General features: G+C 40.8%; 1 protein-coding gene across 1 annotated transcript in view; it reads left to right on the top strand.

The window, feature by feature from the left end:
* The window catches only part of si:dkey-11f4.7 (piezo-type mechanosensitive ion channel component 2), a 256,411-nt gene that overhangs the window by 139,072 nt on the left and 97,248 nt on the right, over positions 1-20,091 (top strand). Inside the window, 5 exon segments of the mRNA XM_059561374.1 lie at positions 5,911-6,012; positions 6,103-6,268; positions 12,606-12,849; positions 13,401-13,497; positions 18,710-18,869. Coding sequence (XP_059417357.1) covers positions 5,911-6,012; positions 6,103-6,268; positions 12,606-12,849; positions 13,401-13,497; positions 18,710-18,869 — 769 coding nt within the window.

The following is a 20,091-nucleotide window of genomic DNA, read 5'->3' as shown; positions in this document are numbered from 1 at the left end:
GGTGTCAGCTTCACCAATGGATTTTTGGTCCTGTACAGGTGCACTGCCTCCATTACCAGCACTATCAGATTCTTGCTGCTGATAGTTAGAAACAAGACAAATTTTAATTAAAATGACATTTGAATTGAATGTTGCCCATTTTATTATTTTACTTTAATTTATTTATATGCAGTTGAAAAATATTTTTGTTTACATTTTCAGTTTTAAAACTTTGTAAAACTTGTAGCCTACCTTAGCTTGCTCAAGAGTGACAATCTCACTGATCAATGTTGTGAATGTGTCCTTGCGTTCCCCTTCAGAGATGAAAGGACAAGTCTTGAAATGAGGGTCCAGGGCAGATGCAACATACAGCTTCTCTTTTAGATTTGCATATCTTAAAAGATTAGACAATCACATTAAAATTATCTCATGGCATCAACATAATGTAATCTGTAACATTTACACAAATGTTTAAATTTTAAATATAGTACTAGCTGTTTTTGTAAACATACCTAATCCTCAAGTTGTCATGCACGGCAGATTTGAGTTCCTTAATGACAGTCGAATCACTGGCAGTCGAGCGCATCTCATCAAGGAGCTGTGCGTGCAATGTTGCAATAATAGAGAGGGTAGCGGAGTTCACCCCAGACATCACCAGAGTTGCACTCTTCATCGACCCAAGAGCTTTCGCGATGTCCTCGGCCACCATTATATCAGCCTCTGTCAGAGTGCAAAGGTCCTTTTCACTCCGACGGACTTCAGGAGAAAGAAGTGCGGCTGAGATTGCCAGTTGCTGCTCCAAAAATCTGTCGAGCATGTCCAGGGTGCTGTTCCACCTGGTCACCACGTCAATTTTAAGTTTGCGACAGGGCAAGTTCAGTAGCATCTGTTTTTCTTTGAAAACTTTGTTAGCGTTAGCGCTCCTGTGAAAGAATGTCACTATGCGCCTAACTCGACCTAGCAACTGAGAGATGGCCGGAAGTTTCAGCGCAGCTTGCGATGCTAGATTTAGTGTGTGAGCAAAGCAGCTGACACGGAGCAGCTCCATCATCTCCATGGCACGTATTATATTGGTAGCGTTGTCGGTCACAATGATCGGGTCTTTCTTAGTAAGCCCCCACTCTTCTAACACAGCTGAAAGCAATGCACATATATTTGCCCCTGTGTGACTATCCTGCATAGCTCTGGTCTGCAACACATTTGAAATGAGAACCCAGTCATCTAAATAGTGGCAGGTAATTGTGACATAGGTGTCTTGATGTCTTAACGTCCTACCGTCACATGTGAGGGCCACTCTGTCCGCTGACTGTAGGGACAGAGTAATGTTTTGCTTCACTTCATTGTACAGTCTTGGGGTAATCTCTTCGCTCATCCATTTTCGACTAGTAATACAATATTGAGGCTCCAGCACATTCAACATGTAACGGAATCCGTCGTTTTCGACCATGCTCTATGGCCATATGTCTTTGCAAATAAAAAATGCAATCGATTCAGTGATATTTTGTGCATGAGGTGAATTTTGAGGAATTTTGCTTGTGAATGCATCTGAAATCTTCGGTTGTGTGCTCGGCTGTGGGGGTGTTGTAATGTCTGGGTGATGTCTCATCAAATGGTTCCGCAGATTTGTAGTATTACTATAGCCTTTCACCTCTGCACTACAAATCACGCAAACAGCTTTGTTCTTGTCTACACTATCATTGACGTCTTGCTTGCGAAATCTAAAATGCTTCCATACCTCTGACTTTTTATTTGAAGGTGGCATCAATGTCGACAAAGCACCTGAAACGGCCATTTTAAGCACTGAATGAATCATAGACAGTAAAAGAAAGGAATGAATGAATGACAGGTTCGCCTTGGTAACTTCGCACAAGGCAAATAAGAGGGTGACATCTAGTGGAGAAGACTAGTGATTAGATTAACGTTTATCTTATGTTCAATGTTCGGAAATAAATATAAAAAAAAAATAGATCCGTGGCCTTTGAGAATCGATTTTGAATCGACCACAATTAAAAAAATATTTAATCGAAAAATCTATTTTTTTACCCAGCCCTACTTAGCTCTAAGATTGACAGTATACATCAACCATTACTTAACTCTGTTTCAATGGCTAATGATCACCCAAATGTATACAATAAAGTATTTTGGTAAACAAATGTTCTTTCTAAATTTGAGTTGCCTTCAGTTGATATTATAACTAAGTTGATTATAAGGTCCAAGTCTTCTACTTGTTCACTTGATCCCTTACCCACTGTCTTAGTTAAGTACTGCATTCATTCTATTTCTCACAATGTCACACCCATAATGAGTTCCACATTATCTAATTGCTACTGTTCATATACAATTAAAATTGGCTTCTATCGCTACAATTCTGACAAATTCTAGTACAATTCGTACAAATTCTTCGGATCCTAATGATTTCAATAAAAAATGGTTCTATTTGTAATGTTCCTTTTTAAAAAAAAAAAATACTTTTACAAACAGCTTTACCAGCTTCACAGTTTCTTGGGGAAAGCAACTCAACTTGAAGCAAATTTGCAAAATAATGATCTCTATGAGTAATTACAGTTGGGTTTCAGATCCAAATATAGCATGGAAACAGCTCTCGTTAAAGTTAAAAATGATCTTCTTCTAGCAGTTAATTCTGGTTTTCTGTCTATTCTTATTCTTCTAGAATCTAGATATTTGCTGCCTTTGATACCATTAGTGATTCAGTTTGTTTACTTAAATGGGGTGTCATCTCATTTATCATCAGTAAAATATGGAGTGCCACAAGGATCCGTCCTAGGTCCCCTTCTATTTTCAATATACATGTTGCCCCTTGGTAATATTATTAGAAAATATGGAATTAGCTTACACTGTTATGCTGATGATACTCAGCTATATATCTCAACGAGACCAGATGAAACTTCCCAATTATCTAAGCTAACAGAGTGTGTTAAAAATGTAAAAGATTGGATGACAAATAATTTTCTCCAATTAAATTCGGATAAGACAGAGATATTAATTATTTGACCCAAAAAACACCACACAGAATCTTGTAGATTACAATCTGCAGCTAGACGGATGTACTGTTACTTCCTCTACAGTCAGAAATCTGGGTGTTATATTAGACAGCAATTTGTCTTTTGAAAATCATATTTCCAATGTTACAAAAACTGCATTCTTCCATCTTAGAAACATTGCCAAGCTACGAAACATGTTATCTGTTTCTGATGCAGAAAAGCTAGTTCATGCATTCATGACCTCTAGACTGGACTATTGTAATGCACTTCTAGGTGGTTGTCCTGCTTCATCAATAAACAAGCTACAGGTAGTCCAAAATGCAGCAGCTAGAGTCCTTACGAGGTCAAGAAAATATGATCATATTACCCCAATTTTACAGTCTCTGCACTGGCTACCTATTAAGTTCCGTATCAGTTACAAATTATCATTACTTAACTAGCCTTCTACCACGCTACAACCCATCACGCACCCTAAGGTCACAAAACGCTGGACTTTTGGTAGTTCCTAGGATAGCAAAGTCCACTAAAGGAGGTAGAGCTTTCTCACATTTGGCTCCCAAACTCTGGAATAGCCTTCCTGATAATATTCGGTGTTCAGACACACTCTCTCTGTTTAAATCTAGATTAAAAACACATCTCTTTCACCAAGCATACGAATAATGTATCTTTTAAATTGTGAGTGTAGTTGCATCTGATCAAATGTGCATTTTTATTCTTTAGCTTGGGTTAAACTAATTTTACTTTGTTGGATCAGCAGCTATGCTAATGATGTCTCTATTTTGTTTCTATGTTTTGCCACGGGATTTACATCCCGTGGTAACTAGGATTTACACAAGCTCCAGTCTGGATCCAGAACACCCGAGAAGAGATGATGCTGACCCTCAGAGGACCCCAGATGATCCTAACCTTGAATCAACAAACAGAACTAACAATTATTGCTACATGTGTGACTGCATCATATAATAACTATTAATTAATAATATTGATAGTTCATCGTCTAGCTGACTACGTCTTGTATTATTATTATTATTTTTTTATTTTTTCTAAAATCCTATCAAACGTGCACAAACTACTAGCTACTACTAAATGTTGTAGAAACATAATTTTCTGTAAAGTTGCTTTGTAACAATTTGTATTGTAAAAAGCGCTATACAAATAAACTTGAATTGAATTGATTCAGTTTTATTTGATATCTTTGGTTTTCATCTTATTTAAGTGACAGTAAAAAAAATTGCTCAGATTAAGAATGCTCATTTAGTTACTCAAGGTGTTCCATGGGGGGCAGTGTTGGGTCCACTTTTATTTATTATTTACATGCTACCCCTTGGTCATGTATGGCATTAAATTCTATTTTTACGCTGTGGATAAACTATTGTATATATCCATAAAACTAATGCTTTCCATGCTCCCTCTGAACTCCCTAAATGTTTGCAGGAAGTTAACATATGGATGACCAATAACTTTTATAACTTTATAAATATAACTTTTTAAAGCTAAATACCAACAAAATTGATGCCCTTCTTTGGTCTAGATCTATTTCTTTTTAGATCTAAGTCTTCCCCCCTGCTAATCGATAACTCCCCAGTTAATACTTGCATTCATGTGAAAAGTCTGAATCCGGCCATCACTTTGTCAGCATAGCAATGAAATGCTTATTCATTAATTAGTTACATCATGGATTGATTACTTTAATTATATTTTATTTGATCTTCCTGAAAAACAATGTAACACTGTAACTTTCGTAGTCACGGGAAGGAGCAGGCGGGAACCAGCAAACATTTAAATAACACTTTAATAACAAAATAAACACAAAACAGTGCAACAGCCCCTCGCGGTTGACTACGGCACACAAACAGAACCAAAACACAAAATAAAACCCAGGCCTGGTCCTCTTACATCCTTCACTGTCGTTAATCCTTTTATCCTTCCGGAGCTCCTCTCTCTGAGTGTCACTCATTTTCAATTACTCCACTGACCAACAACTTCATAGATTACAGCTAATTCAGAACTCAGCTGCAAGGACCTCTGATCACATAACTCCCATTCTTTTCCAACTACATTGGCTTCCTTTTTGCTGCTTACCTATAAAGCTCTTCATAATCTTCTTTAATTGGACATTACTTCACGTTCTTAGAGATCATCTTCTGCAGACTTACTGAGAATTAAAAATTTCAAGTTGAGTTCCTTTGGTGGTAGGGCTTTTAGATATGCAGCACCAAATTATGGGATTCTTTGCCACGGCAGATTTGTCATCTGGATTCTACTTCCCTCTTTAAAGCTCAGATTAAAATTTAAGAATAGCTTTTAGTGATTTGATTGTTTGATTTTGCATGTCTGTGTGTTTTGTATATCTTGTATTTCTTTCCTTTTATAATGTATGATATCCTTGAGTGTCTAAAAATCTGGTGCCTAAAAGGTGCCTAAAAATTAAAGGTATTATATTTATTTCTCCAAAAGCTCAAGCATACCTATATGCATATGGAAAGATGTTTCAATCAAATTCAAAAAAAGAAGAAAAAAAAAGATTTATCAGCTCCATTGCAGATTTTTAAGTTACTAAGGTCTTATGGTGTTCCAGTTCAACCCATTGCAATGGTTCTACCAGGAGTGGCCACTCGTGTAACACACCCCTCATCTATGCTTTTTGTAATGACTACTACATTAAAATTTAAACTGAGCGATTTCAGACACTGCATTTGTGTTCCAATATTTCTACTGTTTTTCAGTCCTGATCCATTGCTGCAAACTTATGTGCTAGCTCAGATAAAAGAGCCTTTATTAATTCGCCGACATGTCAAATCAAATGCTTACCTTACACAGTGAGGACTATAGGAATAGGGCCTGGATCATTCTGGAATTAAAAAGAAATGTTAATAAATCACAATATTAGAAAAGCATGTCTTAATGAAACCATTTCACTCTATACTAGATTATCCCTGGAGGAAGTCATCTGCGGCTTTGAGCTCTAATCTGATAAAGTGGCTGTATCTACCAGATTTCGCCATGAGTCCCAACTCCAGCTTCATTCTCTGTGACCTATTCCATCACACCACATTGAATCAGCATATCTACCTAGAAAAATTTGTCGGTCACTCTCATTTTCTAATTTCTTTTCATTCAGATGACTGCCTGCTGTTGTTGGTAGCATCTCTGCAGTGGCAGGTCTTTGAGGATGAAAATCAGGCTTGTGTGAGACTCCTGGCAGGAGATAATGTGGAGATCAGCCGAAATCTAAATCCACAAACCCTCAACCAGTACACTCCTGTCAGCAACTTTCTTCATTGCCGGTATGTGTTAGTTTTATATGTATGTACATTTCCAGCAAAACACACACATACACACACATACTCAGAAAAAAATTCTTTTTTAATTAATTATTAATTAATGAAGTTTTTTTTAAAACATTTTTTTTTAAGTTGACAGTAAGTGACTGCAATTGCCCATAGAATAATTCATGAATATCTGAACAAATTAATTAAAAAATGTCAAATTAAGTAACAGCCTCTGCTTTTGAACATTTTATTATTAGCTTTATGCATTATTTTTTATGAACACTTGAATGTCTTTAGGTTTCATTAAAAAAGCTGTTAGATGAAAAAAAGGTCTATGTCTGGATTGGATTTAGAATGATGATTAAAACAGATTGAGTCCATCAACACCCCAAATCTTGCAGAGTCATATACCTCTTTGTGAGTTCAATATAAATGCTTTGTGATCATAATAGCTTACATGCCCGTAAGGAATGCTTGGCCACGGATCCAAAATTTCCATGTAATGTTCTTTGAGGTGCTACTTTATCACTCGTACTTTGTGACATGGTGCTCCATAATGCTGGAAAATGCACTGATAATCACCAAACTGCTCATGGATCTTTGGAAGAAGTCACTCTTGCAGGATGTTTTGACACCATTCTTTATTCATGGCAGCGTTTTTGGTCAGAATTATGAGAGATCCACTCCCTTGGTTTAAAGGCAACCTCACACATGTATAGTCTCTTGATGTTTCACTGTTGTCACACGTTCACCTATTCCTTTTTGAACAATTGATTTTCCAGATGTCCCAAATAGTCAGAAGGGAGCATCATCAGACTTGCACCAGTTTTCTGCTCTCTAATTTTTTTTTTTTTTTGGAGAGAAGTGGCTTCTTTGCGGCCCTTCTTGACACCAGGCCATTGTCCAAAAAGTCTTTTCCCCATTGCGCATGCAGATGCTTTCACACCAACCTGCTGCCCTTCCTGAGCAAGCTTTGCACTGGTGGTGACACAATCTCATAGCTAGCTCCTACCCATAGGGAGGTGACATGTGGAGATACTGATATGGACTGACCCGGGGGGGGAAGTACTACATATGGAATTGGTCTCTGAGGCAGGTCCTACCTTAGAGTAGGGATGGAACAGCTGCCAGAAGAGACTGACAGAGTGGGTCTGTCAAGGGAAGACGGGTTTGCCAAGAGGGAAACCTTACCGTGGAAGAATACACATATGGGATTACCAGGGAATCAAGCTATATGGACACCTAGTCCAGTATAGGGGCTGACCGGAGCTCTGGGCATGCTAACACCAGTACTGGGCCTGGCGACAGACTGCTCCACCAAGTCTGACTGCAGAGGGTGCTGGAGGATGCTCGACCAGGGTACGCCAACCAGGGAACTCCACTGGGAGAAGAAAGGTGCTCGCATCCCCGTGTTAGGGGGAATGGCGCAGCAAGCGTGACACCCAGCCAGCCCTTCCTGCCAATTACCTGTTACCCAACACACAAGAAGAAACTGGCTCTACACGAAGATTGTAAAACCTCGCAAAAGTGTAAGGTGTCGCCCAGCCCGCAGCTCGACAGATGTCTGCCAGAGAGGAGCCGTGCGCCAGTGCATAGAAGGATGCCACACTCCCAGGGGGCACGGCTCGACTTGGGAATGGTATGCCAAGGTGATGGCATCCACTATCCAGTAGGCCAACCTCTGCTTGGAGACAGCCTTCCCCTTTCTCGGTGAGAAGTGAGGGGTCTTCTCGGTGAGAAGAACCCCAATTCGTGAACAGACTCCACTTCAGAGCATAGGTCTGCCTCATAGAGGGGGCTCTAGTCTGAGTGATAGTGTCTACCACCGCTGGTGGCAGATCACTTAGGTCTGCCACGTCCCATCCAGAAGCCATATGTGGAGGTTCCAAAGATCTGGACGCAGGTGCCAAATGGTACCAAGCCCCTGAGAGAGGAGGGATGTGCCAGAGAGGGGCTGTCACGAGGAACATGAGTTCCAAAAACCAGCTCCGGGTGCGCCAGTAAGGCGCAACCAACAGGACCTGTTCCTTGTCCTCACTGACCTTGCACAGCATCTGTGCGGGCAGGCTCACTGGGGGAAACGAATACTTGCGTAGAGCCTGAGGCCAGCTGTGTGCCAGTGCATCCGTGCCCAACGGTGCCTGGGACAGGAAATACTACAGCTGGCAGTGGAGGACTCGTGGGAAGCAAACAGGTCTACCTGGGCTTCCCCAAATCGACTCCAGATCAGCTGGACCGTCTGGGGATGGAGTTGCATTCCCTGGGAAAGGTAAGCTGTCTTGAGAGCGCATCGGCTGCACGATTGAGCTACCCCGGGATGTGGATAGCGCGCAGCGACTTGAGCCGCGTCTGACTCCAGAGGAGGAGATGGCGGGAGAGTTGAGACATGCGACATGATCGTAGACTGCCCTGTTGGTTGATGTAAGAAACAGCCGCAGTGTTGTCCATGCAGACCAGCATGTGCCTGTCTACCAATAGTGGCCAAAACTGCCATAAGGCTAGATGCACTGCCAGCAATTCCAGACAGTTGGTGTGCCAAAGCAGTCGAGGTCCTGTCCAGGACCCTGAAGCTGCCTGCCCATTGCATGTCGCGCCCCAGCCTGTGTTGGAGGCATCATGCCGGGACACTTGTTCTAAGGGCAGTAGAAAGGCAAGGTCCGACTAGGGGCTGAATCGGCGGCGACACATCGGTGTGTTGGTGACACAATGTGTACTGCGGTACCATGCCCATCTTGGGACTCAGGAGTGCAACCAGTGCTGAAGTGGCCTCATTATGGAGCAACCTGAGTGGCGTGACTGCGGCTGCAGATGCCATATGCCCCAGGAGCCTCTGAAAGTGTTTCAGTGGCACCACTGTCCTGCCTCTGAAGGAACTCAGGCAGTTCAGCACTGACTATGCACGCTCGCTGGTGAGCCATGCCGTCAAACTCACCGAGTCTAACTCCATACCGAGATAAGAGATTCTCTGCACAGGGGAGAGCTTGCACAACTGCTCTCGGGACCGGGTCATAATGAGCCAGTCGTTGAGATAGTTGAGGATCCTGATGCCCACTTCCCAGAGTGGGACAAGGGCACCCTCTGCGACCCTCGTGAAGACATGGGGGGACAGGGAGAGCCCGAATGGGAGGACCTTGTACTGCCATGCCTGACCCTCGAATGCAAACCGCCGAAACGGTCTGTGGCGAGGGAGGATCGAGACATGAAAGAACACATCTTTCAGGTCATTCGCTGCAAACCAGTCCTGGGGCTGAACAAATTTGATAATGTTTTTCTGTGTCAACATCTTGAATGAAAGCTTGTGCAGGGCCCGATTCAATTCTCGCAGATCCAGGATAGGTCGAAGGCCACCGCTTTTCTTGGGTACGATGAAGTAAGGGCTGTAAAACCCTGTCCTCATCTCGGCTGAAGGGACCGGCTCGATTGCAATCTCCTCGTGCAAGACAGAGGCATCCTGGACTGCCACTGAAGTCTCAAGCATGCCATTGAACTTGGGTGTCGAATAACTCTCAGCACGGGGCGGAGTTGGTGTGGAGGACACAGGGGAGCGCCCACAGCGACGAGCATGCTGAGGTGCTGCCCGCTACGGAATGGTGGCAACCGGAGGATCACGTCGGGGCGAGATGTGCTGTATGGCCTCAGTCTGCTGTTGTTCTGTCAGGAACTGCTGGGCACAGCCCTCGACAGCGTCACCGCACAGGACAGCCTGGGAGATGGGAGCGTCGAGAAAGTACACTTGCTGAACCAGAAATGGCACTACTGGCAACTGTTTAGGGACTTGAAGGGCCTAGAACATATCCGGTGGATAAGAAGATCAGAGATGTATTGTGGAGCCTGGCCGTTCAGCCCCTTATACACATACAATAAAACCTTAAATCTAATATGGTTTTCAACTGGCAGCCAATGAAGAGAAGCCAGAACAAGTGAGATGTGTTCCCTCTTTCTAGCTCCAGTAAGAAGCCTGGCAGCAGCATTTTGTACCGAGACAGAGAGGACTTAGCTACACCAAGATACAGGGAGTTACAGTAGTCCAGCCTGTTGTAAATAAAAGCATGGATCACAGTCCATTGGTGATAAAAACTCTTTCAGTTTTGCAATGGATCTGTGATAATGAAAGCTGTTCTTCACCACAGATATAATTTTTTTGTCAAATTTAAGACCATTATCAAAAATCGCACCCAATTTTTTGCATGAGTATGAGAATGAACAGATAAAGGACACATAGTGTCACTTATTTGTATAATAGATGCTGGAGGTCCGAAAACTACAATTTCAGTTTTAGAATCATTTAAAAGTTGGCTGCTAACTAGCATCTTACCTCTGCTAGAAAATTTAATAAAGAATGTGTATCATAATAATCCCCTTGATTCAAAGGGAGGTACACCTCTGTGTCATCTGCATAAAAATGGTAAATTTTGAAATGTTAAACTTTTGAAAAATCCTGCCTAAAGGGAGAAAATAGTTAAAACAAAAGTGGGCCCAAAATTGACCCCTGAGGCACACCACAGAGAAAGAGGAGGAAAAATTCCCAACCTCAACCAAAAATGTTCTATCACAAAGATAGGATTTAAACTATTTCGATGCAGTACTAGGAATTCCTACACATTAGCTCAACTTTTCAAGTAAAATGTTATTGTCAATTGTGTCAAAAGCAGCACTGAGGTCCAAGAGTACTGAGGAATTTCCTGAGTCCAGAGCTAACAAAAGATCATTAAGCACCTTTAGCAAAGCTGTCTCTGTCTATGATGTTGTCTAAAACCTGAGTCAAACTTGTCTAAAAAGTTATTCTCACTTAAAAATACAGTAAATTGATGGAAGACAGCCTTTTCCATCACTTTCGATAAAAACTGTCATTTTAAAATGTGCCGGTAACTATCTAAAACATAATGATCTGAACAGACCTTTTTTAGAAGTCGATTCAGTACTGCATGTTTCAGAAATGGTGGAACAGTGCCTTGAGATAGGCTACTATTTATTATTGTTAAAGCAAAAGGTTCAATGACACCCAGCACTTCCATAAGAAGACGAGGAGGAACTACATCCATGGGAGTGTGAGGAAAGCTTAATTTTATGGAAAACATCCATAAAAAAAAAGAAGAAAAGAAGATGATATAGGCTCAAATTCAGTTAAGCAGACTGAGCATGGGTAAAAAACAGGTGGATTTATGTCAACTATGGTAATACGAGATCGAATAGAATTAATTTTGTCAACAAAGAACTTCAAAAGGTTATCACAGATTGTAAGTCTCTAACAAAAGCATCTTAAAACTGTTTATATGTTGCATAATTTAAAGACCGTACTTGATGATTGCAGGACTTGACTTGCACTTTTGAAGTATTGAGCAGAGTGTTATCAATGTCTGTATTACTAATAGAAAGCCCTATGGAAATAACCAAATCAAGATTATGTCCTTGTTTATGTGTAGGCTCTGTGAAAGATAAAATGTCACACAGGCATTCAAGACAAATTTATTATTTTTGATAGGAAGGTAGAGCTGAGTATCATTGGCAAAACAAGTGGTAAGAAAAATTGTGTCTCTGTATAATATGACCAAGAGGAAGCACATATAATGCAAACAAAAGTGAACCCAGGATGGAGCCTTGGGGTGCCGCGTATGTATTGGGGTATGGGAAGAAAAACAATTACCTACTTTGAAGGAAAGTGTTCTACCTTGAGATATGAGGCAAACCACTACAGCACAGAGCCTCAAAGCCCAGCTACATGTTTTAGACTGTGTAAAAGAATATTGTGATCTACAGTGTCAAATGCTGCATTCAAATCAATCAAAACTAAAATACAGCCAGAACCTATATCCAGAGTGAGTAAGGTGTCATTTAAAGCCTTCAACAAAGTAGATTCAGGACTATATAGCTCCCTGAGTCCAGACGGAAATTATAAAACAATATGAAGAGGACTTAGGTATAAAGATATCTGATGGTAAACAACTTTTTCCAGAACTTTGGAAATGAAAGACAAATGTTTTTTTTTTTTTACAACAGCTCTACTGTAGAATGTTTGAAATTAGTAGGTGCCACCCCACTGACCAATGAACTATTAACTATGGTGGTCACAACTGGACTCAGAGCTAGAATAATCTAGAATAATCAATAATCTAGAAACAATGTGAATGAACGCCACACCATCTTAAACAGCAAACTTTGCAACACAAAGGTTATGTCACTGCCAACACCTTTGGCCATGACTGTAATTGTTATTATATATATAGAACTGTATTCTATTTTTTACAGTCTGTGCAAAGTGTAAAAATGGTCAGTATCATTTATTGCATTTGTTTAGTGTAAACAGACATATGTTGAATGTTGTGATATGTTATGCTTTTGTGTGTGCTTTCAGATCATATCTGGACATGGTGAAGCTGTTTGTGTTCAGTTACTTTTTCTGGCTGGTGTTATGTCTCATCTTTATCACTGGAACTACAAGAATTAATATATTTTGTCTGGGTTATCTGGTGGCCTGTTTCTATTTCATGCTGTTTGGAGGGACATTACTGCTGCAGCCAGTCCAATATGTGCTCAGACTATGGGACTGTCTCATAGCTTACACCTGTGTGGTCATCAGCCTCAAGAACATGCTCTCAGTAAGCACATCATTGAATGTTCTGTTACACCCTATAGTATGTTTCTGTGACTAAGGGAGGCCAGAAATAACACAAAGGACCATGCACAAAAACTAACTGCATTAGCCAAGAAGGAATTGTGCCATCATAAGTGCATATTACAACATCACATCAGGAGATGTAACTAGTTTGAACTATCTTCTCCATCATTTGATAGTCTTCGACTGGATTAATGCCCCCATGGTAAATTGAAAATGTAGACAAATATATTCTAAATAAGATTTGGTTTAATAAAGCAGTGATAATCATACAGAGCAAATAACACTGAGTTTTGTGAACAAAGCACAAAAGGGCATTTCATGTCTTTTGTATCACTCTGCACTCTTTTCTCACCCAAATTAAAATTGTGTCCAATTTAATAATTTAATTATTTAATAAGTAGTCAAATATTAGGATAATATACAGTCTCCCTTATGGTTATGACCTGCTGATTATACATTAAACTTACTCCCCCTTTTTTTTATATATTGTTTATATGTATAATCACTAAATTTGTTTTTGTGTGTGATCAGCTTGGCTCTTGTGTTTATCTGGAGAGTCTACAGAAGCATGGCTGTTGGCTCATTCAAGCTTTTAGCATGTTCTGCACCATCAAGGGCTACAATTTACGTAAGTAGAACTTATTGAATAGGATTCCTCATGTTGTTACATTGGGGGAAAGTTGTGGCCTAATGGTTAGAGAGTCGGACTCATAACAAAAAGGCTGTGGGTTTGAGTCTCACACCAGCATGAATTGTAGGTGGGGGGTGTGAATGTACAGCACTCTCTCCACCCTCAATACCACAACTGAGGTGCCTTTGAGCAAGGCTCCGAACCCCCAACTGCTCCCCAGGCACCGCAGCATAAATGGCTGCCCACTGCTCTGGGTGTGTGTTCATGGTGTGTGTGTGTTCACTGCTGTGTGTGTGCACTTTGAATGGGTTAAATGCAGAGCAGGAATTCCGAGTATGGGTCACCATACTTGGCTGTATGTCACATCAATTTCCACTTCACTTTTATTTTTTTACACTATGAGTACACCACTAAAAATATCAGATTTAATTTACATTTCGTAATCTAGTTAGTACACCACTAAAAATATATAATATTTCATTTTCATTATCTAATCTGTCATAAGCCATTTACACACACTGCAAAGATTTGGGAGTTACAACTGCATTTATTAACAGCCATTCAACTTTCTTTTGTGGCCACATTTCCACTTCAGGTGTACATTTGAGGTCTGCAAGACACGCTGAGTCCATTTGGGTGACCTATTTATCTAGGTTTAACGTTTAAACATTGTTATATGATTGAACTGTTTTAGTATATCTATAGATTTTATTTTAGGCAAGTCGTTATGATTGAGAAGGCTAAATTGATAAAACATTTATGATCAGCTTACTGTCTGCCGCTGGCCGCTTGGTCATTAATTAAAAAAACAAAAATGTATATTTAACGAATGAAAAATGCTCCAAACGTTCTTCGAAATTAACTTAATAAAAAAACAAAAAACATAAATATAATCACTTTGCCATTACATATGTTGCAGGCCCCTGCCTCCGGAGATCCGTCAGACAGATTGCTTTACCTGTAAAAAAGGATAAAATGAAATGAACGGGAGAGTCATGTCTGCTCCTTCACAGCTCCTCTGTTGGTATCAGGAAGCAAGCGCAGTTCACCAGTCCACTCGCGACTCCCGGGCCAGAATATCAAAATAAAAGTCTTTTTTTTCTGTCCATATAAGTCAATATACATTTGTTAATTTGCACACAAAAAAATAAGGTAATCATTGGACTCATAACAATATACAGATTCCAGAGAAAAAAAAAACACAACTTTATACATTGTGTGTATCACACTCTCCCTGACAAAATAAGAAAAGCTCCAGTGATCAACCTCTTACTTCCTATATGTGCAATCAACACACAGGTACAGTGAAACTTTAAGGTAAGTATGTGAGGAGTGTATGAATTGGTATAACACATTTGTGGTAAGCAACTATTCAAGCCCCAAACAGGTATGTGTGTAATTGGGTAAACTTTCACTGCATTAAAGGGTTAGTTCACCAAAAAATGAAAATTATGTCATTAATGAATCACCCCCGGGTCGTTCCAAACCTGTAAGACCTCCGTTCATCTTCGGAACACAGTTTAAGATGTTTTAGATTTAGTCCAAGAGCTTTCTGTGCCTCCATTGAAAACATATGTACGGTATACTGTCCATGTCCAGAAAGGTAATAAAAACATCTTCAAAGTAGTCCATGTGACATCAGAGGGTCAGTTAGAATTTGTTGAAGCATCGAAAATACATTTTGGTCCAAAAATAGCAAAAACTACGAATTTATTCAGCATTGTCTTCTCTTCCGTGTCTGTTGTGAGCGCGTTCAAAACACTGAAGTTTAGTCATATCCGGTTCATGAACAAATCACTCGATGTAACCGGATCTTCTTGAACCAGTTCACCAAATCAAACTGAATCGTTTGAAATGGTTCGTGTCTCCAATAAGCATAAATCCACAAATGACTTTAGCTGTTAACTTTTGGTCTGAAGTCACTTCATTGTCACTGATAATTAACACAAGTGGATTCTTGGTAAAGGTCTTCGGGATATTAGTTTGTTTTTACTCACATCAGTCAGTCACACTGTGAACATCTGGAGTAATTCATTTACTCAAACAGTACACTGACTGAACTGCTGTCAAGAGAGCACTGAAGATGAACGCAAGCCAGATAACGTTCAAAAGATTGACTCGTTCTCCAATCAAGAACCGTTTCTGTCGGACTCGTCCGATTCGAGAACCGACGAGCTGATGATACTGCACCTGTGTGATTCAGTGTGAAGCAGATTGACACACATCGCGTCTGATCCGAACTGGTTATTTTGATGATTGATTCTGAACTGATTCTTTGCTAATGTTATGAGCGCGGGTAAACCGAAGGTTTGAATCAAGGGCAATCATCGCCAATGATGTCATTACTTTGAGCACAAAAGAACCGGTGAACCGTTTTCTTCAACCAGTTATTGAATCGAACTGTCTGAAAGAACCGGTTCGCGGAAAAGAACCAAACTTTGCATCACTACTGGTGATCCGAAAACCGATGCAACTGGTTCTTGACTTGAGAACGAGGCAATTTTTGTTCTTTATCTGGCTCGGCTCCCTTTAAGTGTTGGGTATGGCTGTAGCACAGGCTGACCAAGGGTGTCATAAGTGTAAATCTGTCTCGTCCTTTTCTCCCTCATAGATGTTCTTACTGCAGCTTCACTCCCTTCACTTGGAATTACCCCTCTCTCTGGCTCGACAAAAGCAGCTGCTTCCCTCTCCTCATCCACATCGTCTTCCACAGGTGGTATCAGGTAAGTATTTGGTTCTCTTTTTGACCAATTTCCAGTAGCCTTGGTTCCTCCATTTTGTGTATTTGATTGTAGTCTTCCCAAATCCAGTACCCTTGATTCTTCCATTTTGTGTATTTGATTGTATTCTTCCCTTACAGTTACTCGCTCAGGTAGACGGCTATTCCCTGGTTCCATCCAGCTGACTGGGGTTCTCAACCAGTATCCTCCTCCACTATTTTCTTCATCTGAGTCTGTCGTGTCACTGTCTCTGCTGCTTTCTTTGTTGGTTGTCTGGCTTCTTTCTCTGTTTTCCAGGTCTCAGCGATCGAGTTGTCATCGTGGGAGCTTCCACAGGTAAGTCATTGACCAGCAGTAGAAGGTTCCAGTGCAGCGTCCTGGTTTTATTACTGTCTCCATTCTCAGGATAAACTTCTTAGACTAGGTTATCAGAGATTTGACCCTTCACCATGTAGACCACTTTTCCCCAGTAGGATCATAACTTCCCTGGACCCCTCGTTCTCCAAGGTTTCTGACGAGCACTCGATCTCCGACTTTCAGTACCACTCCTCTGGATTTTTGGTCGTATTGAGCCTTCCTTCTCGTACTTGATTGACGACTGTTTCCTTCAGCGATCTTGAATGCCTCTGCCATTCATTCTGCCCACTGATTTGCATACCCATTTGGTGTCACTCCATCCGTTGGTTCCACCAGGCCAAAGATCAGGTCATCTGGAAGGTGAGGATGCCGCCCATACAACAGGTAAAAGGGGGAATACCCAGTAGACTCGTGCTGGTTGCAGTTGTAGGCATTTACGATTTGAGGTAAGTGTTTTTTCGACCTTTTTCTTTTTCTGCCAGTGTCCTCAACATCTGTAGTAGAGTCTGATTGAACCTCTCCACTGGGTTTCCTTGGGGGTGGTATGGTGACGTTCGAGAGTGGCCAATTCCAGCAAACTGTTAGAGAGTGCAAAACAGTTCGTTCTCAAACTCATGGCCCTGGTTGTGATGTAACTTGGCCAGATTTCCAAAGTGCGGAATGTAATCTTGGAACAAGCATTCAGCTGCAGTCCACCCTGACTTGTTCTTTGTTGGGTAAGCTTGGGTGAACCTTGTGAATTGGTCCATGACGACCAGGATATATTCATATCCTCCACGGCTCTGCTCAAATTGCAGGTTGTCAATGCAGACCGGTTCCATTGGTGAGTGTGTTGTGATGCTACCCATGGGTGCTCAAACATTTACAGCTGGTTTCTTTTGTTTCATACATGGACACTTTCTGGTTACAAAGTCTTCCACTTCAACTTTCATGTATGTCCAGTAGAACCATTCTCTTGACAGGCTCAGCACTCGCTCTGTACCCACATGTCTCATTTTGTCATGCAGGTGCTCAAGTGACAGCTTTTTGTACTTGCTCGGCAAGACAAGCTGTTTTCTTTCCCTCGTTCTTTGATATAGGAGTCCTCCCTCAAGATGAAGCTTGTTCCACTCATACATCAGCTTTCTGCTGGTTCCTGTCAAACCTCCCCTCATCTCATCTGCGAGAGTGACACCATCCTCCTTCCATTGTCTCACTTGAAAGATTACAGAATCTTCTCTCTGGGCTTGAATCAGTTAATTTGGTCCTATTGTCGGCAACCAGGTGGTAGGTTAATGTGGTTCATCATCCCCAGTATACATATACAGGGCAGCGACCCAGACCCCGTCCTTCATCTTTGATGCATTACTGCCTTCCCATTCTGTTTGTATTGCCCCCGTGGCTAGCTTTTCCTTGCACTCTGATGCATATACTTCGATGTGTAGAGGAAGACGAGACAAGATATCTGCATCGATGTTGAAACAGTAGTATGAGCTGTTTTGGGAGAAGGGTCCGCTCGGACTGGTAATGCTGATAAGCTGTTGGGCCTGAGCGTCTATGGCCAGGGCCGGGCTCGGGCCTAAATTTGAGGCCTGTGCAGGGCTTTAGTGTATATAAATTTGCAATGATTCATCATCAGTAATCATTAGTCTGGCAAGGGTTTGTAAACTTACAGTTGACCAGAGGTCTTATATGTAGATCTTTGCACAGCTGTTATCATAAAAGTGTCTACAGTATATGTGCAAAAACATGAATATATGCAGTAAATAAGTAAATAAATAAATATAATCTACACACTAATACATTTAAAAGTTGATCAATGTAATCAGGTAATGCTGATGTAAAAAGATGGGTATCAGCATGAACATAACATCTAATCTAATGTACATATTTCTTGAAAATTACAGTAGAATGAATTGTATTATGAAAAGTGCTATAAAAAGTTTATCATGTAATATAATATTTTGAAAATTCATACTTTGAATTTCAAGCTTTTACAGTGTTTACTGAACATCATGGTAAATAAGTCATGTTAAACAGTGTTGGTAATGACTGTATTTATATGTACATAATTTTGACTTTGCATTTCATAGGTTTATTGACAGGTCTCAATCAAATATTTGTTTGTCATATGTTTTTTTGTTTTTTTGTAGCCAAGCCTGACAATCAGTGTGAATTGCCAGAGGGTGAAGCTGGTATAATCTGGGATGCAATCTGTTTCACTGTCCTGTTGGCTCAGAGGAGAGTCTTCCTCAGCTACTACTTCCTCTATGTTGTTTCTGACCTTCAGACTTCTAAGGTCCTTGCTTCAAGGTGAGAAAGCTATCTATGGTGTTTGTTAAAGTGAAACCAGAACATCAGGGTTAAAGACGAATACTGTAACGTAAGGTATTCATGTAATCTTCAGTGTCATATGTATGCATATTCTATAGAATCATTCACAGCTATATATTTTTCAGATGTCTATTCTTCCTGCTTATTTATCTAATATATAGAAGAAGCAAAAATGTGCATTAATTCAGGGAATGTTACATAAACCATATCCACTACCAATTATAGAGTTATATAATAGACAGTTTTATGCATCGGGGAGATGGTGAGCTGGGCTCTGGATGACGGCACTCCACACACGATGTTGAGGCTGGGATCATAGAACACACAGATGGGCCAATGCCAGAAACAGTCTGGTATGACCCTCGAGTGAATCTCCCCCTGCTCAAGCAGGAGGAGGATGAATTTGGGACGAATTGAGGGGATCCATGCACAACAGAAAGAAAAACACTGAGAGAAAAACAGAAACAACAACGGAGGAAACACAAGGAGGTAACTGTATTTGGTTGGTTCTTCTGTCACAATCTCTCTGGGAGGAGGCGAGGGACAAGGAGTCGCTGGAGTAAACAAACAATAGTCTTTAATAATCCATAGAAAGCTGAGAACAAGCCTCGTTGTTCATTCAACAAGTACAATGGACAAAGACAGTCTGCACAGATGGGAACTTAAATACAAGAGATAATTACTTAACACAGGTAACCAAAATGACTAATTAACTAAATGAGGACAGGAACTTGAACCAACAAGAGAAAACAGGAACAGAAACCGGGGCAAAACACGAAACAGAACAGTCCAGAATCCTGACATATATAGACAATTATAGAACTGTGATAACATGTTCTCTTTCAAACATTTGTTCGGTATCTCACTATGGTGATGCCTCAGGGATGACCAATCGCAGAAGCACCAATGGCACCACATCTGCCAGTCAAGGAAGACCAATCGCTGCAGCAATTTGGGAGCCACATCTCTCTGTATATAATTTTCATTCTCTTCCCGGTGGAAGATTTTTGTAAGCTACCCTCAGCAGATTTTTAGGAATTATTGTTTAACAGTTTAAAGCACAAAGCCGCAAGGTAACCTCCAAAATGCAATATGTTTGTTGGGTGACCTTGTGCCTTAGAGTTTGATAACTAACGCGTTAAGGCACGTTTTCTACTCTAAGTTTTTCAGTATATTTTTCCCAAGTTTTTGGGTGCTCATC

Source organism: Carassius carassius, chromosome 11 (genome assembly GCF_963082965.1).
Source record: "Carassius carassius chromosome 11, fCarCar2.1, whole genome shotgun sequence".
In the NCBI taxonomy this organism is placed as follows: Eukaryota; Metazoa; Chordata; class Actinopteri; order Cypriniformes; family Cyprinidae; genus Carassius; species Carassius carassius.
The sequence above is the reverse complement of the archived record's forward strand: the minus strand, read 5'-3'. Positions and strand labels throughout refer to the sequence as shown.